Source organism: Coturnix japonica, chromosome 4 (assembly GCF_054131305.1).
Source record: "Coturnix japonica strain WE chromosome 4, WE-NBRP24, whole genome shotgun sequence".
NCBI lineage: Eukaryota > Metazoa > Chordata > Aves > Galliformes > Phasianidae > Coturnix > Coturnix japonica.
Window position 1 is genome coordinate 63,042,562 of NC_140666.1, and position 23,823 is coordinate 63,066,384.

Sequence of the window (23,823 nt, forward strand, 5' to 3'; positions counted from 1 at the left end):
GTCTCTGACTCCATTGCATGGATGTCAAAGCCATTAACTTATACAGAATGACTACTGATACCACAGCTGCACACAGAAATGGGCATTAAAGCATTATGGAGGTGGCTGAAGGGAACAGCAGCCTAGGCAACTATATGTATAACATTTATCAACAGAGCGATCATATCCAAGTGGCCTCAAATACTCAACACTTTGAAGGTGTCAGTCACTTAAACTTGGAGGACTTTGGCTCATACCAAACTTTGGCATCCTTCTTAAAATGTGGGAAACTGCTAATTGAGTTTCCTAAAATGGCTTAGCACTGCAGGGTGTTAAAAACTGTTTTAAATAGGTAAGCTCATTAATGTCATGTGGTGGTTGTCACTATAACTTATGACAAGTCAGGGGCTTCCTAATCCCAGCTAGTAATCTATGTATCTTAAAAAATAAAATTAAAGAATTACTCTAGTCTTCAAAAAGGGTAAGGAGGATCCAGGAAACTATAAGCCAGTCAGCGTCACCACTGTATCTCCAAAGGTGATGTATAATGTAAAATGTGCTGTATAATCTGCATGTCTCATAAGGACTGGGATATAAGGGAGAACTCAAGAAAAATAAGTGAAAAAGAAACTAAATGAATTAGAGAAACTAAATACATTATTTGCATCAGTGTTTGCTCTAAAAGAAACTGTATATTCTGACACTGTAGTGCTGATTGGGAGACAAGAAGAAAGGGGCTGCAGTTGAAAGAATAGCAGGAATTCTAACAGCAGCATGCAATTCTTCAGTTTTGTAGTACTAAAAGATGTAAATGTGATGCCAAAACCTAGTTGTGCTTGGAACCTGACTAAGCAATTAATATAAACTGTAATAAAATAAAAATTATGTGATGTTAAAAGTGCGTAATTTTTGAATGTTCATAATATTGATAATTCAAATAATTTCTTGCTATTCTTTTTGATTCTGCAAAGATCATCAATTTGGTAATTGGTTGCCTATGGCTGAATAATTTTGCAAAAACCCAGAGGTAGATTATACGAAAAAAACTTAGCCTAATAATGCAAAGCATACAGAGTAGTGAGGATAAGGTCTGCTTGGGAAGTAGTGGGGAAGGGCCTTGTGAGATTTAATAACTGTGCCATAAGATGGCAGATGATATTCAGAGTAGGTAAAAATGAAGTGATGCAAGAATCCTGTGTTGTCATACAAAATGAGAGGCTGCGAGCGAGCTATTAGCACTCAGGAGTGAGACATGCAGTTGCATGATAAAATCAACTGGTTGCTAGGTAGCAGATCAAAAAGCAAATGAAATTAGGAATTATTAGAAAAGGAACAGAGAACAAAACAAAGGACATAATTATGACAGTGCCTAAATTATATAGTTCACTCATAAGTTGAGTATCATGTGCAGTTCTCCTGTCATTTCAAAATAGTTATATTAAAGCTGGAAAAGGTTCAGAGAAGAGTAGTGAGGGTGATGGAATTGATTCTCTGTGGCACTGCTAAGTAGACTGGATCTCTTCAAGAAAGAGGTTCTGGGAATAAGTCATTGAAAGTGTAGAGAGGGCAGATAGAAATAAAATGAATTAGGGACTAGCAGTAGAATCTAGCAGCGATCGTGTTGAAAACAGAATGTGCACTCATACTGACAAATCACAATATAACAAGCAACAGATGATTAGAAAGTACAGTATGAAGGCAGAGGGAAATACTGACTATGCTTAGTGTCTTGTTTGTAACTTGTGGCCTCTCTTCGAGTTTTAATATGACCAAGTGTTAAATTATAAACTTCTGTTTAGCTTTGTCCCAGTTCTTAAAGGTGAAACATACAGATTGTGATATAAATGAATATCGTGCTATCTCAGATAAATCCCCAAAACTTTTGTCTGGTGCATCCATGATTATTTCATTATTGATAAGCGAATTTTTGCAAGTCTTTGGTAGTCATGAGGATTTTCAGGAATGTAATTCAGGAATTGTATATGAAAACGTACTTTTTCATAGGTTTACAGTGCTTTCAGATTTCTCGGATGAAAAATGTTTATAAATCATTACATAATACATGCATTTGTAGAAACATGTCTTTGCTGTATTATTTTCTTCCTCTTGCAAGGAAACTTATTTCTTAATAGACTGAATTCCCTTTTTTAAGATAGAGGGATCTCTTAATTATACTTAATTAACCTTTATTAAGATATGTATGTGATTTGTATGTCTGGGTAGGCTGAATTGGTGGCCTGAAGCCAATTATATGAGCTTTAACAAGACTAAATGCCAAGTCCTGCGTTTCAGTTACAAAAACCCCATGCATCACTGCAGGCTTGGGGCAGAATGACTGGCAGGCTACAGTGAGGAGAAGAATCTGGGGAAGGTTAGGATTGGATATTTGGAAGAATTCCTTCTCAGTGGTGAGGTATTAGAACCAGCAGCCCAGGAAGGGGATAGAGCCACCATCATTGGTGGCTTTTGAGAAAAAGGTAGATGTTGCACTGAGTGACTTGAACAGTCACAGGTATGGTTTGATGGTTGGACTAGTCGATGTTAGTGGTCTTTCCAACCTTTACGATTCTATGATTTGTAAAAAAAATAAAATTCCAAAAATATATATTTCATTTTAGTAATTGTTCTTTTGTCACCAGTTCTGAGCTGGCAGTTGGAGAAACTGTTATTCAGTAGCACTAATATTCAAAAGACTTCTGTAATAGAAGTTAGCAGGTGTTTTATAAAAGCAAAACTGTTTTTATGGAGACTTTGGTGTTTATTTTTTTTACAGATAGCCATTTGGAAGAATTTCCCACTCTCCTTCACTGTGCAGCCAGATTTGGATTAAAGAACCTCGCAACAGTTCTACTCAAGTATCCCAAGGCCTCAAAGGCATGTAAAATAACCAATATAGATGGAGATGTTCCAGCAAGTATAGCTGAGAAGCATGGACACAAGGAAATAGGAGAATTAATCAAAGAACTGTTGGTATGTTCATGTCTTTGTTATTTGCCATCCGTAACAATGATTTTTCCATTACTGAAATTTCCTAATACTTCTTTGGTAAAGCCTTGTACATTGTAGTTCTCCTATTGTAAAATATTATTATATTCTTTCTATCTCAAGAAGAGGGATCAAGATGGGGTACAGCCACTTTTTCTGCACTGTTGAAAAGAAAGTAAGAGTTTCTATGGTGCTTGAATTTTAGGCACTAAATGGAAGAACAGTAAATCACTTTTCAGCACCATGTGATAGTTATGTTGTGAATAGTCTAGCCCAATCATCTGGATTAGTAGATACAGATATCTACTTCAAAATCCCTTCAGAAGTGATTTCTGAACTCTCTTAGCATTGTCGCTCATTTGACGAAGAGAATGTTTGTCCTGCCTTGGTTGTTCCCGTTGTTTTATATCTCTTTGTTAGATGAACTACACCTTTTTTTTTTTCTTTTTTTTTTTAATGTTAATGCAGAAGGGTGTTTGAGCAATAGTTGCCTTTCCAATACAAAAAGGGATGTACTGCAGTAACTTTTGAGAGCGTTAATCTATTTTAAATCTTTACCGTGAGAAGTATGAGTATAGGTGGTAGTTCTTGCCCCAGATGTTTTAAAGCCTAAAGAAAAAATCAGAGTAATTTTATACTGGAGAGAAAGGCAGCATGTGAAGGCTAACAAAGTAAGCTTATGTTGTGAAGACCCGTTACAGTTTTGCTGATGGTGTGATTTATTTATTTATTTATTTTGTGTTGTACTCCACCCGTTTTCTCCTCTTCAAAGCCTGTTGCAACCATTTGTCTGTGAACACAGAGTGAGAAAGCCAGAAGTTTTACTTTCTCATTAGCCAGTCATCTTGATGTAACTATGGATAGACATAGAACTAAAGGTGAATTTGCAAAAATATACAATAATAGCTGTGTAGATTATATCGGAGAGAATTTTTAACATACCTGGTGAGAAAAGTGCAAGAAACCTAAAAGTGAATTAAGGTAGAAAATATATAGTAAAGACTGGAAACACTGGCTGACTGACATTAGCTATTAAACCTGTAGACCAAGGACATGGGAAACGATTGAGTTTTTTTGTTGTTTTTTTTTTTTTTTTTTACTTGGTGTAGGTGTCATCTAATGTAAAGGTAAAGGAGAGACACTGAAGAAAAGTTTTCTATAGTCAGTGTTGAACTGTGAAGTGGACTTTAGCAGTGCGCTATGATCTGATCTTCTTAAAATAGGTTCAAGGGGAAGAAAATTGCAGTCTGTAGTGCCTGGAAGTAAGACATTTTGGCAATGACCAAGATGCTGAATGAGAATGCACTGTTTACCCTTTCTGTTGTTGTTAAACAGCTGTTAATACAGACTTGAAATAAAAATGAGGGAGGGAAAATACCTGCAAAGTGTGAAGCTCTTATCTAAGAGGACGTGCTCTGGCCTCTTTTCTGAGGTGACAGGGCATATTTCATTACATTTACTGATACAGAGGTGATGCATTTATCTCGGGTTTAGATGCAGTAAGTGAGATCAAAATTAACTGAAGAATGTTTGGTCCTCCTTACCATCTGGCATAAAGCCGTCCATGAAACTGTACAAAGGTTGTCCTTCTGGTTTAAAGAGTGTATATCCTGTTTAGGATATGTAGTGTACTTCACATTTTCATCTGATTCGAATGCCATGGCTCACTAATGCAACACAAGTAAAAATTGGAGCTTGCTTCAAGTCTGCTAAATGTGTAATATGGCATTTTAGAAATGTTAGCTCCAACCTCAGAAGAAAAATGGCTTATTTGTATCCCCTGTGATAGTGCACTTAAGAACAAAAACACTTACTGTACTTATGTAATTGATGGGAATATGGAAAAGAAATTCTTGCATGGCTCTGAGCCAAGCAAAATTTAGTTTAATCATGATCCAGGAACTTCCTGTTACAGTTGCAGTATTGAAATTGCTCATTATTAGAACAGAAGTACCTTTGTACTTCACATACCTCTCGCTGTTTTAAAATTGTTACCTGTGTTTTGCCATTCCTTTTAGCAATAGTTGCAAAATATTCACAGTAATTCATCACTTCTATCTTAAAGAGCAATAGGGTTCCAGAAAAATGAATGTATTAAATATATGTTCAATTTGTCTAAAAACCTGAAAAGTGCCTTTCATTTGCCTTTGTGCTGGGGAGTCCTTTGGGGAGTCAGAATTTTTTTAGATGAGTGATTAGAGAGAGAAAGCAGTGAAAGTGGAAGGGGCTCCCGCAGCTTTTATTTATACCTTTGGATTCAGAGTTTTGTCAACCTGGCCTCTTTGGTGTATGCTCAGCAGACCTGCTCTTGGAACGTTTTGGTGATGGAGTTTTGCTGGTTATACCCTTTGTGCCAAGCAGGCATATTGCAAAGGTGCTCATGGCTCTTTTGGCCAAGGAGAGCTGCAGGACCTAACTTGCACACTGATTAGCCTGTGGTACAAGTTTCCTGTGTTTGTTTAAAAATCTCTTTTCTGATCCTGGACGCTGACAGTGCTGATGAGTGTTAGAACCACAGCAAGCAGATCTGGCATGATCAGTTGACGCACCAGAAGCTGATCTCCTGGTCTATGTAAGTACAAAGCACAAGGGAGGGATCACATAACATGTAGCGTGCCTCTGTTGATACAGCTGCATGAATGAGGAAGTCAGGAAGAGATTTTTCTCTTCTAGTTTGAGTGTTAGATTCAGGAACATTTGATGCTGAAATGTCCCACCATTTAATAACTTTTATAAATGTGTACTCCCCAAAGCGGTAGTGTATGCCTTGTCTCTCAGAATTCTGCATTTCAAAAGCTCCTTGAAAATGTCTCCCGTGCATCAAGGGAACAAATGAATTGATCTATTTGTGTTAAAGGTACTAAATTGATGGAGCAGTCTCTAAAAGAGAATCTGCTTAATGGGGATTGTGATAAAGCTCTGTCTCAAATATGCCAGTAATTTATTAAGCAAATTGTATTTTTCTTGTATTTTAGCACAAATCTACTTAAATGGGCATTCATTTTCAATTCTAACATGTGTTTCATTAGAGCTTCAATTAAGTTCAGTTACCTCTTCTGTGGCATAAAATAGGAATATTGCTTAACATTCTGTGATAACATCCTGAATTGTCACTTTGTCTTGTGATATTATTCTGTAGAACCAAGGGCTTGAATGTTTTCCATTATTGCTTTTAGGTTGAATTGTTATAATCAGGTCTGTGAATTTGAAACTAGTAAGAGGAGTAAGTAACTAGAAACACTGACAGGAGTCCCTGTCTTGGAGAATCTGAAGAGGAGAAATGATGAACCTTTTAAGCCATTGCTCCTGCTGATCGCACAAGTTTCTCTAAAAATGGCTTGGCCATTTTGATGCTTGCTGTTCCTGTTTCCAGTTGTGAGCTTTTAAGCCTACACAAAAGTTCTGTTTACAGAAGAAAAGAAATTCTTATCCAGCATACAAAGGAAGACCTCAAAAACTACATGAGAGGAAGTTTTTGAGCATTAGGCGACTAATAAGGGAAGTATACAATCTGTGATCTGACCCTTTAGAACTGGAGGTTGTACTGATAGCCACTCCAGGCATTTAAGCTTTGGAATGGGTGTCATTCCTTATTCTGGCACTTTGGGATGTTAATTTCTCACTTCCTTCATTGTGCTGCTGACTGGGTCTTTCAGGAATATTACTTTGTGCCCCTTGTAGTATATGTCACCATTTCTAAGAAAAACACAGTTCAGAAAGTGCTTTATTGGTTGTTATTGCTAATAACTGCTGATTGTTGGCTGTGACCTTTAAAGCAGTTTCCTAGTGGTAAAATAAATGTTATTTAAATATAGAAATTGAAATAATTGTTTCATGTTTCACCATGCAGTCAAGACAGCACAAATTCAATTTGTTTTTTAATACATCTTCTGGCTGTCCTGAATTGGTTGTCTAAAATTTGAAGCAGAAAATAGAGGTTTGTTTGGTTTTTTTTTTAATCAAGACCTGTGGCCAACCCTGTGACAATACATATCAGAACAGTGGACCGGTGGAAACATTCCCTCTGCTAACCCTGTCTGGATTTCTTAGTATTTTCTATGTCTGCCTGTTTGAGGCATCTCTCTTAGGCAGCCATTGAAAACATAATGAGTATGTAATCCTGAACATTTTAGTGAAATTTCTGTGGATTTGGGTAGACTGGAGCAGTCCTCTCAAGATGGGCCTTTTGTGAGAAGTCTGCTTTCTTTTCCAGAAGGGAGAGTCACATTAATTCTTTTCTAGCTTTTGAGGGACATCCTGTAAAGTCTACCTTTGTAGTTATTGGGTTTTCTGTTTTCAGCAGTTCTCTCAGTAATACAGAAGAGGATAATCTTACAAGTGGGTATAGTTTTCGTTCAGAGCTTATTTTGTGGAAGATGTGTGATAAGTGTTGAGGAGGAAATTGTTTCTGTGATAGCAAGCTGTATTTTTATAAATAGTTGGGAGCTTAAAGGATGGGTAGCCCTGTAGGCTGACGTAATTCATCATTGTACACTTCTCTGCTCATATCCATCTTAGTGGAAGCGACTGTTGAATCAATCAGAATCCAGGATTTCTTCAATTTAAATGATCTAAAAAGAAAAAAAAATTAAAAAAAAGTATTATGCAATTTGAGGGCACTTTTTTTCTTCAGCTGGTTGATGCAAAATGAATATTTCCTGGCTTTTTAGCCACCATCTTCTAATGCCAGCAAATCTTTAGACGGCAGGAACCCATTTAACAATGGTTTGACAGAGACTTCTAGAAGCTCATGAAATATAATCTTGTCAAATATAAAGGCATTATTCTTACATCAGTGTTTGGCTTTCTGTTTTTGTAAAAGGCAGTATGAAAAGGCATAGCTCCATATCACGAAACTATTACATGTTCAAATCTGATCAGTCTATTCCTATGCTAGTAATTTTCTGCTGGATAAGGATCACGTGTAACAAGATGGTGAGTATACATATTAAATAATCTTGAATGAAATTAACTTGATTGCTCTCAGTATTTAATTCCTTTAAATGCTACTGTAGTGTTGCACTTGGCCCATTACTCATTGCTTTCAGATAGCTGGGAGAATTTCTGAGGGAGAAGATTAATCTGGTTCTAAAATTTGTACTAATCCACTAGTGACTCCTCCATGAAGGCTGCTGGGATAATATTCTTTCAGCAGTATTTTAGTGCTTAGAAATGTTGGTTATGTGCATCTTTAATACACTAGAAGTTACTTAACTGAAATGAAGAGCTGAACGTTGTTTTCTTTTTTATACTGGTGAGTAGAATTCACAAACCCTTGGCGATGAAATCAAATTCCTGAGCTTCTTGAGGAATCTGAGTGAAAAAAACTGTGAACTTCAGCCAGCTGACAGGCAGAGATTGTCCTGTGATTTCATTTACATGTTTGTTCACAGACACCTCTTCATTTTTTTCTAAAATTCCTTGTAGAGAGGCTTTGCGTTATCAGTGCTTGGATTCTTGTAGGATTTGGCTGGGGACAGGGTATTATTTTTATTTTGCTGGCCAGCACTGTTTCCTCCTCGCTTCTTTACATGTTCTCAGAGGGACTTGCTCTCTGTAATAAAAACTGTCTGGAACTTACTGCCTTTTAGGATTAGAGTGAACAACTTATGTTTAATGAAGAGATGAGGCTACTGACTGAGTGCAGTTTGCTTTAAGGCAAAAAGCATAAATTTCTCCTTTAAAAAAATTACAGACATTAAACACATTTTTAAAGTCTGTATTGACTTTTACTCAAACTAGAAACCTATGCCTTAAAATTAGTTCAATCTTCTGTCATAACAACCACACACACACACACACAAAAAAAAGCTGTTGATTTGGAAACATTTTGTATGAGATGCCTATTGAAATTTTTATATAATTTAAAATTAACAAGGATAGTTTTCCTAAAGAATTATCTGGTATTTTGTCTAGCCTTCTGATATTCTCCTGCTACAGCAGTGGCACAGTTGATTGCAATTCTGTGATTCAAAAAGCTTCTACAGTTTTTAGGGAAACTTGAATACTAATGGAAACTCAGGCAAAATGCTTGTGAATTGGATTGTTGGAGTCCTGCTGACTGTTTGGTGCCAAGGCAGTGTTAGCAAACATGTTCAGAAAGGGAACTTTGTGGGTTGCTGGTTTTTTTTGCTTGTTGCTTGGGTGTTGGTTTTGGTTTTTCAGAAAACAGTCATCCCAGTCAGTGATTTGCATTATTAGGCGCTGAATTTGCTTGAACACATGAAAAAGGGTTGGATAAACTGTTTATGTTAATGAATGCCAATACAGTGCTTTACAGAAAAATGAGAAAACAAAACTGACCACGTTATGTCATCATAAAAAAAAATCAGTCCCGTATTATGTCAAGAAGCATGGAAATAAATACGTTCAGGCAGATAGAGACTCTGCAGTAGCCTGTAGAATTTTTAGAAAGTATATGGCAAAGATACACAGAATAACGATGGTTTTCAAAGTAAATTAGCTGCTTTTGTTTAACCTCTCTCATAAGGGAACAAGCAAATTTGACATTAGCTGTAAGATGTAATTACTCTATTTAGCTAGTTACGTTACTACTGATGCCAAAAACATAAGGATTCATCAGGCTACACATTTTGTGGATACTGGAAACTTTTAGTCACTACATGTCATGTTTTACTTTCATCAGATGAGTATGAATCCTCCACACAAGCTGCAGACCAGTTTCAGGAGGTTAAAGGAGCTGCTTCCTGGGAAGAAGCTACTCCACAGTTGTCCATTAGAACAATTGCTCCTGGTACCTTTCTATCAACTTTCCTAACCGGTGCTCTTCTAATAACTCTTAGTAAGTGAGCAGGTTGCTCTTCTAATTATTCCTTGGATGCAGACATCTTGGACATGCTAATAGTGCAAAGGAAAAGTTTAAATGTTTTAAAACTCATCTGCTAATTCCAGGTTTACTGCACGAGGGATATGTATAGCTGTCAAAAAGCAGATGTCCTTCAAAATACCATGTGATCTCAGTGAGACTATCTAGAGTGTGCCCTTTGGCTGCCTCCCAGTGATCTGCAAAGGAATCAGATATCTGACTCATCTTACAAGTTGGTGAGTACAAAGAAAGATAGCACCATATCAGAATCACCTTCCTCCAGCCCCTCAGAAGGGAAAGAGGAGTAACAAAAAACATGCAAAGAGCAGAACTATTTAAAGAAGGATTTCAGCATCACAAGGGAAAATAAATGAAAATGAGAAGAGGGAGGGAGCAGTTAGCTATTGTGGTGTCACGGGGTTATCCCTAGATGTCAGTCCATGGCAGGGGGCACAGGCCTGGGAAAAGAAAAAAAAAAAAAAAAAAAAAAAAAAAAAAGAAAAAAGGAAAGGAGAAAAGCAAAGGAGTTAAGGAAACAAAATAAAGGAGCTTTGCCGCACAACCTGGCTGGCCCTGGGGCATGCTCTTTGGGAGAGAGCCAGCAGATCATTCTAACAAAACACAATGGCAGCGATCTGAGGAGGAACGGTAATTTACTAGATGTTCCAAATCAAACTAAACGAGAGAGACAGGAGTACCCGAAGTACAAGTTAAACCATGGCAGTGCGAAGGAAGCACGTGTTCTGCAGCGAGCTGAGATGGCCAGAGGCAGAGAGCAGATGGGGTCCAGTCTGGAGTCCCATCCTATTTCCTCCTCACGCCAAGTCCTCTGGGGATGCTGCCTCTCCACTCTGGGAACTCAAAAATGCCCAAAATGGCGGTAACATGGAACCAGGACATGAACTGCCACTGTTCTACATGATGTTCTGGTGCGTAATACCAACCACAGAAATCACAAAACCACAACATGTGGTAATGTAATCTCTGATCCAGAACCACCTCATTTTTTAATGATGTTGAGAAGACTGGAAGGAAAGTTTCATCTCCAAACCCAAAGAAAAACTCAGGGAAAAAGCAAGAATTAATACATAGGGTTAGGTAAGAGACTTGCTATGTCTTTAGCAGCCTGAAGCTTCAGAGCTCTGCACAGCTCTAACAGTGGCTTACTAGACTTCCCTACAGCTGTAATTTATTGCTTAATTAGAAAAATTGTCTTTAGGCCCTACATCAATAGAATGACCACTGGGGAAAGGCATTTCTCAAAGTTACCAAGCCCATTTTATGAAACTGCTTTAAAAAAAATCCATTTGTGCCCTGCATACCATTAGTTCTGCTTAGTACAGCTGTGAAAAGTCTCCATCTATAATTCTGAGGATCCTGCACAGAAGGCACAGTCTTTGTTTTGCCGCCTTCTCTTCCCACCCACATATATTATTCTACAATAAATGATTCAATATTTCATACCCAAGACTGTAGGGTACCTAGCAGTATTATTTTGCTTTTCCTGTATTCAGTGCAAAACTTAAAAATGGTTCCCATACACTAACTCAGAACAGAATATGTGTCTCTTGCTATATATGTTTACTTTTATGAAGAAAGCCAATATGCTAATAGATTGCTTTATAATACATTGATATGCAGTCATTATAATACTGTCTGTAAGAGGCATAGGCAGCCATCTCAAGAGCTATTTGCCCAAGTCCTTGTGAGTGTAGAAGCAGCAGTGTATGTATGCCAGAAGTTTGGGAGTTTTTCTTAGGCAGCAGAAGTTAATGGTTCCCTCTTCCTATAAGAGTGCGGCGTAGAACAGGATCTCAGCACTCTCTGGTGAGTCACATTGACTTGATTTTACTTGGCTTTGAGATTTCACATAATTTAGCTGTTCCTCTGTGGTCATAAGGGTGATCTGGGAGCTATTCTTCAAATATTAGTGAACAGCTTAAGAATTGTGGTTTGCCACCTGTGGCCTTCAGAATTCCAGCTGAGTACATCTGCTGTTAATAAATAATGCTTTCAGAGAGCTGAAAGAATGGAAGTAGGCAGGAAAGTCTCCATGTAGAAGACGCTAGCAAGTTCCCTCCAGGTTACCTAGGGAAAAATACACAAATCACTGTCTGAACCAGACATGAAAGTAACTTAAGAGTGATTCCTAACATGATCATTTGTCAAAAATCTTATTTAATGAGATATATTTTAAAAAAAAAACAACAAAACACCTGCTTCCAACTGATGAGTTTTCATGGTGATTGTCTATGACTGCTAGCTGATTTACAAATTGAAGTCCTGTGATGCAATGAAAAGAGGCTAAAGGTGACAAAATCTAGTACTTGTATATAAGAACTACAGTAAATTCTGGCCAGTTTGTTCTAGGGCTACCTATTATCAGTGACAACATGATCAGTAAATTTCATAGCTGTAAAAACTGGCAATTTTAATAGATGTATTAATAGATGCTCCTCTTTTCACTAAAGTTTCTTTCACAAAAATAGGCAGATGTGGATGGAGGCCTGAACTAGTCATGCAGGCAATGAACAAGGGAAAATCTTCTAGACAGTACAAAAATGATTCTGAAGCCAATGTGATTGAGGTTTTCAGTGAGAACTGCTCACCTCATTTATTATTCCAGATTATTAAATAAAGAATAGTGTGTTATTTTGATTTTTCTTGCTTTCCTGTGCAGCTATTTAGTGCACCCATGTAATATAAAATGAAAGATATTATTTCTTTTTTTTTTTTTAATTAAATGACGGAGAAGAAAAAAATGACGTTCAAACTTAACCAGTTCATTGAACTGCATTGTTTTTCTGTGGCTCATGAAATATGATGTGTTCAGTTAGAACTTTCAGCACTCTGAGAAACAGGCTTCATTCAACCCTTTGGCTGTGAATCATTACTGAAGAACAAATAATGCACAGTGCTGAGAGCAAAATGCAGTACATTTTTCTGGCAATACCCAGCTATGAGGAATAGTTAGACTTGTGAGTGGTGAAATTCTTCAGAAAGGTGGTAAACAACTGAATAGGGTTTTTAACTCTGTAAGCAGTGGTTACCAGCAAAACAAGAGGATGGTGGAAGTGCATGAGTAAAAGCTGTAAGCAACTGGGAAAATGCAGAAATGCTGAGCTACTTTTGAACAAAGATATCCAATCCACAGAGCAGAAATTAGCATATCCAGGATGTAAATGAACAAAACCAAATCTTTATCAGAGCTCAAGTTTTAATCCATCTACCAGAACAGAGTAGAAAAAAGGTACAGCAGAAAACAGAAGACTATACAAGGATTTGGAGTAGAGAATTTTTTTCTTAGGGAATGATTTCTGATCCAAGTACTTAAACTAGTAACTGGGGATCACTGAGAATGAAAAATATTGCACAAAGTATGCTGATCTAAGTAGAGATGAGATTACAAAGTTCTGAGGTACTTTGAATGTGAGCATCAAATTAATTTAGAGTATGGCACCTTGCTCACATAAGCATGTAGTCAATATTTGGTGTTTCTAGCTGAAGTAGCATGGCCGTGAGTAAAAATGTATGCCATTATACCACATAAATGAAGATTTAATGGAGTTTCAAAAAGTTTAAAATATCAGTATGCTTTTGAAAAAGCATGCATTAAATGGAGTGGATCATAAAGTACTTTTGTTGCCTAAAAAGGTCTGTGATGACTCAAGGGAAGGCCAGCTACAGATGACTACTGGTTATAAAGAGCTAATCCAAAATACATATATACCAGTTTTGGTAAAAGTGAATTTTGTGATCTGTTGCAAAAAAAGATCTCAAACATTTTGTGAAAAGTAATGGTAACAATAGTACAAAACATCAGAAGTTGCACATTCTCAGTTATTACTACAATGAGAAGATTATCTACTACAAAGTTGGGATTTCTTCTAGTGTTTTCCTTACTGGAAACTTCTGAACTATTTTGGGTGAGTAAATTGCAAAATATGCAAAAGGATAGGAATGCATTAAAAAACAGAAAAATCCATGGTGGGGGAGGGAGGAATGTTTTATATTTTCATTAAATAAACCATATGATTGGAGCCTCATCTAAGGCTTTTCATACACATCAAAAATATAGGCTGGGTCAAGTAAGAGAATTCATTGTTGATATTTCATGAAGAATTGGCTCCCAAGAGAAAAGTAGACACAGATTTGTTTATATTGCTGGAGATCATATATTCTGTGCTTTTGTTCTCATTTCCCTAAGAGATTCTCAGAAGATGTTTCGACAGCTTTCACAGCAAATGTAGATAAACTAGTGATTGGATATATCAAATCTGTTTTTGATGAATAACACTATGCTTCACCTGGTAATATCTGAAAATCAGTGGTATTTATGTGTGCAAGAGTGAAATGCCTTTCAGTTAGATTTAAGAAATTCAGTGCTACTATTCATAATTTTAATTCTTTAAAAACCAGTGAAAACAACTACAAAAAAAAAAGTATTAAAAGCAGCTATAGACTAACACAGCTGTAGACTTGTGTTAAATCCTGTAAATTAGCAGAATACTGCAAATAATTCATGGTATGTCAGCATCTGTCTCCAAAAAAAAAAAAATAGTAAACATAAGGACTAGAGCAATAGGGAGTGGTTAGAACTCAACGTGAATTTGGGATCTTTTCACTAGTATAAATGTTTTTACAGTGGAATATTTTGCATGCTAACAGGAGATTACCATGAAAAGCTGAGGCATCTACTGCAGGATCTAATAATCCATCCAGTAGAAAAGGAGTATTGATACCTGACAGTTGTGACTCTGGCATACTTTACAAGACTTATTTTATGACATATACAGAGAATGACATGGGGTGGTTGAATTCTACTGGTTTGTTAATAAAGTGATTGTAAAAAGTTTAATTGCCAAGAATTTGTGAGTCATTTGTGATACTTGGAATTGTAATTTGACCTTTCTTTTGGATTTTTCTAGTTAACAGATATTTCCATTTCAAATACTTAATAGTTAGGAAATTTTATTATGTTCATTATAATTCAGTTAGCTGTGAAATGATAATTGAGTACTGCAACGTTTGTTTAGATAATAGCTCTAGGTTAATTTGCAGGTAATTTCTGATTGGAGGAAGTTATATGTTAGATTGGTACACAAATTATTACAGTGCTGTTTTAGCTGTTATTGATTCCATCAGCACTAAATCAGGCTCATAGATTGCTAGTTTATAGGACAGGCACGTGGCTGAGAGTTGCTGGGTGGTTTGTGGAGTAAATGCTTCCTTGGTTACTGAATTCTTCAATTTTTGGTCCTAGCATAGAGAGGAAATATATATGAACATCCTTATCTCTAAGTAAGTGTCAGTAGTGCGACTTAACAAATGAGTTCTAGTCTTTGGCTTATAAAATATGTAGTTCTGTGTTCTTAGCAAGATGCTTTGTAATTTAATGCTGATTTTGATTATATCCTTTAAGCACTGCTTTAGATCTAGTATGTGTGTATCAGAGTACATGGTGACCTTTGCTAGAGACTAGACAAAACATCGTGGATTAACACTTGTTGTTATAAGTAAGAACTATGAAATTACAAAAAAACTGTATTTGACTGTATTATATATATAAACAACTGTATTATATATATATAAACAATTACCAAACTGTATTCTTAGTTTTTGCTCCAGCCCAAAGTTGTTTTAAACATTTTATGCAGAGTATGTTTGCTGTTTTTCAAGAAGCAAAGCTTGTAGTTTACTCGGTGAATGCATGTATTATGCAGATTAGACCCCCTCTATCCCCTCCATTATCTTGGATGAGTTGCAAGAATGACTAGAGGTCTAAATTCAGTGATGTCATTAGAATCATTGTCTCTGACCTGTTAGGCTTACATTGTGCTTCTGAGTAGGGATAAGGGATGAAGACAAATTATTTGAGATAAGAATTTTACATGTTACGTGTAATTTCATGGTTTTGAGCACCTTAGTACAGAAAAGACATTGAGGTGCTGGAGCAGGTCCAAAGAAGGGCAACAAGGTTTGTAAAGGGCTTGGAGAATATGCCCTATGAGGAGAGGCTGAGGGAGCTGGGGCTGTTAAGTCTGGGGAAGAGGAGGCTGAGCGGAGACCTTATTACTCTCTTCAAATACCTGAAAGGTGATTACAGTGAGAGCAGGGTCAGTCCCTTCTCACTGGTGACAGGATGAGGAGAACTGTCCTCAAGTTGTGTCAGGGGAGGTTTAGGTTGGCTGTCAGTGCAGAAATATAATACTTTTTATTAATATCTGCCAGTCCTTCTTCACAGAAATAACATGTCATATTTGTAAAACAGGGGTTGGTAATTTTAACATTTGGGGGTTTTTTTGTGTTCCCCATGGTAACGTTTCTAATGTTTTAGGATAAAGTTGCTAATGAAACTGAGATGAATGTGTGGGTACATTCCCAGTTCTTTACATATTTCACAAGTGACAGCATGGCACACAGGAACTACTGCTCCTGACACAAGTTTACATCCTCTGAACTGAGTAGGTGCTTCTGTTCCAAGGAATTCAAGAGGTAAAAGAAATCAACTCCCTAGTGAATGCAAATATATAAAAGATAATTCTTAATTTTGTGGGTTGTTGATCTGTTGTATTTTGGGGGTTGTTTGTTTCTTGGGGAATTTTATTCCAGTCTCCATATGCATTTGAGTATGTCAGTGCCCCAGAGAATCTAGGGAGATGAAAAGTGTGCTAAGGTTAGGAAAAAACAAATAACTTCGTGCTTTTGCTAATTACGTTATTAATTATAGAAAGCTTCATTAGATTTAGTCTGGCTTAGTTTTTCCTTAAAAAGAGGTTTTATTTTGCTTCATTCTTGATTTCTTATGTAAGCGAAGGTATCTGGCTAGCGCTTACTCAGATGCTGCAGCTGGATCAGATCTGACTTGCACTCCAGTTTCTAGAGGGGCAGCACTTCGAAAATTTGCAGCCTTTGACTTGGGTGGTTTTCTGTAAATGCTTGTTGTTAGAGGTACTTTAAACTTTGGAACAGTGCTGTTGGTGAGTGCGTGTAATACCTTTCAGCACATGTAGCCTTAACAGGTGTTGAATTTGACTTTCATAGCCTGTTCTTTTTTCATCTTTACAGATAAGGTCTTTGTGTGACAGCACGAAACCAGAATTTCTGAGCTGATACACAAAAAGACATCAGTTCTAAGTGTGCAATTTTGAAAGCCAGAGAACTTGCAAGTACCAGAAATAAATTGACCTATAGTCATTATTTTAATTTAGGAGACTGTTTTGAAGGGTCTGGATATTACTCTAGAGAAAGTCACAAACCTCCAAACAAGGCAGACAATGTGTGACATTTTATACCTGTGTCTTCCATTAGCTATAAAGCCTTCAGTGGCATTAAGGCTGACGATCCACTTAGTTCCTTCACTTACAGAACAAGTTAATGATGACTCATCTAAAATGATATGTTTTCAGACCAATTAGTGGGTGTGATTTATACAGTATATTCTCAACTGTTAAAATCTAAATTTGCAAGTGTTATTAGAAGCTATTTCATAAAAATAAATAAATAAATAAAAATTAAGAAAAAAAAAATGCAGAATTGCTGTATTAGCATAAGTGAATCAACTTTTTGCTAGAAGTGGTTGTTTTTTACATTGTAAAACGTTTGATTTTTTTTAATATTTTTGTTGTTGAATCTTTTCAGTTTATGAAGTTGTTCACAGTGATTGCACTTTTGGTTATGACTTTTTTCAGTAGCTGTATGTCCTTTATAAACATGTCACAGTTCAGGTGCTTTCACTGTTGTTTTATTCTTACCTTGGTCAAAATTATGTTTGTTTTTGCACTGATTGGAGAAGTACAGCATTCGTTAAGAAGAATGCCATGTATACATGTGGATTTTGTTTTTCTGCACATGGACATTTTGTTTAGCGCTACCTGAATTATTCTGTTTGCTTAATATGCATGTGCATTAATTATTCGTGAGGTGGATATGTTAAGGAGGTCTACGTAATGTTCTCTCAGACTTGTGTTAATTTTCTCTTAGCTAGTAGGATACTGACCAGTGGTAGTAACCTCTGTCAAGGATACAGGAGTCATATAACCTGATATTTTTATTCCTTATGGTGAAATATTTTGTACCTATAAACAGAAGATAGCTTTTTATTTTAAAGTTTGAGTCTCTGATTTCTCTTTCCCTCCATAATTCCATTTTTTGACCCACATGGGATTCCGAAGAAATGTAGAAGATGAAACTCACATAGACTATCCCTATATAGTTTCTAGGTCCAGAAGGAAATGAGAAAGTGTGCTTCTTTGAAATGAGAACTTATCTTATTTGATATTGTTTGTGCTGCTTATCAGCATACAGAAAGAATAAAAGAGGAAACAGTTGGAGCGAAAGCTTTGAGAGGCACTTTCAGTGACAGCAGGCAAAGAGCAATGATGATTTTGTCTCTTTCCCACACTCAGAGGATTATAAGGCAGTTAACTCGGGAATTTGGAACATGGGAATCTTGATCCAGATTGTAATGTAATTAGTGAGTATTTCAGGTTAAGGTTTTATTTCCAAAGAGAAAAGTAATTTCTCTGTTTGACTCACGCCAAGTTGACAAGATAAACCAATTTCATTAAAAACAAGCAAACAAAAACAAAAAAAAAAAAAACACAAAAAAAATCACATTCACATAGAGACACACAACTGCCAAATCCAGGATTTAAACCATAGCTTGTTTTCCTGTGTATCCACAAACACACACACAGAAATAAATAAATAATCACCTTATTTCCAAAGATTTTTATTCCTTTTTGCATACAGACTTGCATTTCTTTTATCATACTGGTCTTCTGAGTGTAGTTGATTTTTTCTGAATGATAATATACTCGTATGCATACAGACTTTGCCATTTCACTCCTGTGTCTTCACAACCCGAACTAGGGAATAAACACAGTATCGTCAATCAAGTGATCATCTCCATTGTAGGTGAAAGTGCAATATATTCCTGTGTGTGTGTTTCCTTTATAAAGCTTAAGTGTTTACATGACAAAGGAGAAAACAAATTCTCTAAGTGCTTTAGATAAATCTGCTGTATTAAATGTCTTCAGACAGGAAGAGATTATTTGACAAGAAGTATTTGTAAGTTCTTCCTGATCTTAGTCTTGTTGTAAGTCAATAGACTGGAGGTGAACAACTGGAGATGAATAGATTTAAAATGTTTATGTAAACATGTTTGTAGATCAAAATGTGTTTTTAAAAGTACATGTGCAGATGGGCTCAGAGAGAAGAAAAGTTACAAACTTTGAGTGGGAAGGACTGAAGGAGTAAAATCTATTTTGATAGAAGTAAAATTCACTTTGGGATTTAGAAAAAGTTTGGGTAGACTTTTGTGTTTGCTTAGTGTGTTTGGCCCAGGGAGATTTCTTTTCGTGCTTTTCCGTAATACAACTCATTTAAGTGGGTTAAGGACCAATAGAAGGAGATGGGTACAGCTGTGTGTTACAGTAATACTTCAAAAACACTTTGTAGATGAAGTCTTTAGTTAACGGCTCAGTAAGAAAGTTAACAGCCATATTAAATCCAGTAACAACTGGGGTATGTTGTCCATTTATGTGTATTTAGATGATTTATCATATATTCTGTAATTGCCAAGTTGTTCTCTAGTAACAATGAATAACTAGATTTAGATGATGAGAAACAGTAGCAGTGTATTTAAACAGACACACACCAAAAACAAACAAAGAAACCACCAGTACAGCAAAACACGAGAAGGAAACTTCAGAACAGTCTTAGTTCTGGAAGCTCTGTTTGTTGTCCCATGGAATCAACCTGACACGGCTCCTGCTTAGTTATTGGCTGCCATGGCCAATAAAATGTAGTCATCAAAGAAGGTAGTGAAAGATTGTGGCTTTTTTGGCCTCTGAGTCATATTAAAAAAAAATTGTTTTGTGTGTGTTATCTCACCTCTCATTTTCATAAGGAACTGTAGCTTGTTACACAAAAAATTGGAAGAAGTGAACAGAGTTCTGTGCCATCTATGCACTGAGATGGCAAGGGATTTTGGGAAGCCAGACTGCATGGGGAGCTTGAGGAAAGGTTATGTATCTCTGTTCTCTCTCCAGTCACCATGGTATAGAAGAGTTGTAAATGGGGAAATGGAAGGCAAAGGAAAGGAACTGTTTTCCCTGTCACTTTATTTATCCATCTTCTCTCTCCCTCCTTTTCTGGATAATTTTGAAGCCTCTGAAAAGGAACAGATTGTTAAATTTAGTATATTCTAGGCATTTGTGTGCTTGCAGTTCCCAAAACTCGACCAAGGTGTTTTGATTGAGACTTTCTAAATGGTGTTTACTGTAGCTAATGATTCATCTACAGCTATTACACCAAGTGTTACTTTATCATTTATACATTTCATACAAAACAGACAAATTAAGTTTGGCAGGGACTCCTGCTGTAGGAGCTCAAGATTTGTGAGGGATGGAGGAATCTTCTCACAGCACTTAATGGTTTTGAACTGAAGAGACTAAAAGGAGTAGTAGCCTTGACAAATGTGATTTTTAAATGCAAATTATTATTTTCTGCCTAATTGTAAGAATTTCCGAGTTTTAGTTCTTAACCCACAATAGTTGTAATGAGCATAGCACCGCATTATTCCCACTCATTGCTAATATGCTCTAACATTAATGATGAAGATAATGTATTATCCTTCTGATTCATTACCCATCAAATTAATCCTTTGGGTATTTCTTTTAATTTCATTTGCCTTACTCCAGTAGGTGGTCTGTCTTTAGCCTATTGTGTTCAGGAGATATGCACAGAGATTATAGGTTTCTCAGTAAAGAATTATTGTTTGCTTTTCCAGGAAGACCTACTTATTAGCAGAGAACTTGTAGTTAGATGTGGTTCTGTTTTGTGTGTTCTCCTTTATTTTTCCATTTTTTCTTTTCCATTAATATTCCAGAAAGAAAAAATGTATGGGTCAGAGATAGAAAGAATATGATTGAAGGATAAGTTACATTCACAGTTGAGGGATCATCAGCATCTGGTAGGAGACCTTCATGAGAGACCCTCATTTAGATGTGTATGAGACATTACAGCCAACGTAAATGTGAACACAGGGGTGTGTTCTGTGCAGAGCTCTCTTACTGTCTAATGTGCATTCTTAACAGAACAGCCTTTCTCTGGAGGCTTTAGTAATTGCTAGCAGTAGCTGAGAAACACCATTCCCTGGCCTTGCATGGTTGTTTATTTTAACGTTTGTTTGTCTCAATCTTTGCGCAAAATGTTGTAGAGCTACAAAAAAAAACAGAAGCACAGATACAGACAAACTTGTGAGGAATAGTCAAGCCAGCAGGAAACTTGAAAATATTCAAATTTTAATGCTATTTGGCAGTTTTGAAATATTCTTAATGACTTGAACATAGTTTCTTATTTACAGTTCTGTGCATTTTTGTACATGTCTACAATGCTGTATTAGCTGTGATTTTGAAGACTTCAGCTAAAAATATTTGATGCTGACTGTCAAAATACTGCTGAAGGACAGAGCCAGATTTTGTAGGACTTTATGTTTTCTAAACAGATGTTTCCAGTTTTTGTAGTACTATTGATCTTAGTTCTAGCAGTGCAGCCTGAACCGGTGTAATTATGTTCAGATGACATATGTATGTGGGAAGCAGTTTTGTCAGAATGTCTCAAACATGATTGTTCTGGGGATGTGTATGACAGCAGGTCACTGTTTAGCCATCAGTAATCATGGCTGAAGTATATTCTAGAGCATAGATTTAATTTGACTTGACATGTGGCAGAAGACATCTGTTATCAGTTGTTTTTATCACTTCCCCCTACTTGTGTACTTTTAAAATAATAGAAAAATTGGGGAAAATGTATATTAATCTTAATGCAGATTTCACAGAAATTTAATATTAAGGCCTATTTTTTTGTTGTTTTTCTTTTTAAAAATTAGTAAAAATGAATGTCTCTTGATGAGTTGATTAGTTTGATCTTAATTAATTCTGTCAGACAATCTTAGGGGTTACCATTTTCTGCATCACTTTTTATTGTTCTAGTAGAGCAGTGCCCTTATTACATTTCTCCTATTTTTAGAAACAAGAGAACTGCAAATAAACTTTAAACCTTAGCTGGAGATATTTTTCATTTGGAGATGAGGAAGTTCCTGACCTGTGTCAGAATGTATCTGAGTAATAAGATAGTTTCCTCTAACCTCTGTACAAGTTCTAGTATGAAAAAAATAATAATAAATCAGAATTCTAATACAAACATAATACAGTATTGAAATGCAGATAGAATCTCATCCTCTGCAACACTCATCTGATTAAATTGGTTCCTGTTCATATACATATACCTCTGGATTTATCATAAATATTCTATCTACATAGCTGAGGAAGTAGATGTGCATCACGCTTGCTCAGTATTTGTTGTATTTCTGTTCATAGCATTGTGTACAGCTGGAGAGAGCCAAGTTGCACACCACTTTACATTTCTTTCTGCTACAAGAATGCTAAAATAAAAAATAAAAATAAAAATAATAAAAGGCTAGGGATGGTTTGTTTCCAGACAAAAAGGAAAATGATAATAATAAAAAATATAATAAAAAATTTAAAAAATAAATATAAAAAAATAATAATAAAGACTTTCTTATTGGCTTTAGACCCAGGAGTAAATCTCTCTAGATAATACATGAAATAGGGATTAGATATCCTTTGGTTTGTGGAACTGGGTGCTATTTAGTTTCAGACCAGTGCGTCCAGTGCATCATAGATCCATTTTCTTGAGCATCTGTGTGAACACTATGGCAGAGAGGTGTGAATATCTTGGGGACTCTCAGTCTGATTCGTGATATTAAGTCTTCAGGAGACTGTAGGTGATATTCTGTCTTACAGGTGCTAATACCCTCCAAAAGACATTAATTTAACCATAGGAGAACCTATGAAGTGCAATTTGAGGCAGCCTCCCCCCACCCCCCTTGCAATGGATAAAAGTCCAATACAAAATCCCATTAAGGCACTAATTAATTTCATGATTTAAGTTGTAGAGGGTTTTGTTGATATGGCCATGCTGCTTGAGTTTACATTTGAAGGTCAGAGGAGATATACCTCATTATATAAGTAGTCCACATTGTTTATGTATCTTACATTAGTGCTGCTGTGCTGACCTTTTAGTTCTGGAACTGATATGGCCCCCAGGGTTTAAGGTAATGTACATTCTCTGAATTCAGTTGAGTTTTATAACGTATTTGCTCTAAGCCATTGTTTCCCATAGAGCCTGTGGGTAGAAAAGAAGATCAAGGTTTTATGAGATTGTATTTATTCTCTTCTCCTCTCGTCAATGAGTCCCATAGATGAATAATTCCCAGCTGTGATGGAAGAGAAGTTGTCTAAAAAGAATGAGGATGGGGCACAAAGAAGCATCATAGACACTTTGGACACTTTTGTATTTCTTTCTTCTGAAATCTGAAAATGGATGCTGGCAGGAGGTTTCACTTTCTCCTTCACTTTGGAGTTTGTGGGAGGAAAGCAACAAATGATGGACAGCAGCAGCTCACATCTCCGTACTAGCTAGCTATACAGCACAGTGCTGGGCACTTGTCATCAGTGTTGACAGCAGCAGAGATGGGGGTGGACAACTGATTACTAGAATAGCACGTACATCACCAGGAGGATGTAGTCCACTGAATGTGGGAACTATTCCTACTTTCTGAACTCCTTACTTTTAATAGAAATTGGCTGCACGTTACCCAAGGGGATAGGCTGCTCTGTTCTCAAGCCATCCTTTTGCCCTGTTATAGAAGAATGTCTGCTTTGCAAGGCATTTAATTTTCTTGCCTAATTAAATGGGAAGGAAAACTAGTACTATTGTATAAACAGGAAGTTTTTCAGCAATTTACTGGAGGTTAAGTAAAAGTGTAGAAATTCATCTTTGTTGTGTGGAACTTAGTTGGTTCCTGTCAGCAGTGATGTCTTGCTAGGTTACCATTCAAATCTAGCCCTTATCAGCAGAGAGTGGAAAGTAGCAGCTACAAATTAAATTTTGTTCTTGCCCTTTGCTTTACTTTTGCAGAATATTGTCATCACTAAAGTTAC

General features: G+C 36.4%; 1 protein-coding gene across 2 annotated transcripts in view; it reads left to right on the forward strand.

Moving 5' to 3' along the window:
• BANK1 (B cell scaffold protein with ankyrin repeats 1) overlaps positions 1-23,823 on the forward strand; it is a 124,945-nt gene that overhangs the window by 48,306 nt on the left and 52,816 nt on the right. For both annotated transcript variants that reach the window (XM_015862136.3, XM_085547104.1), the window contains exon 7: positions 2,753-2,949. In XM_015862136.3, coding sequence (XP_015717622.1) covers positions 2,753-2,949 — 197 coding nt within the window. The remainder of the gene's footprint in view (positions 1-2,752; positions 2,950-23,823) is intronic.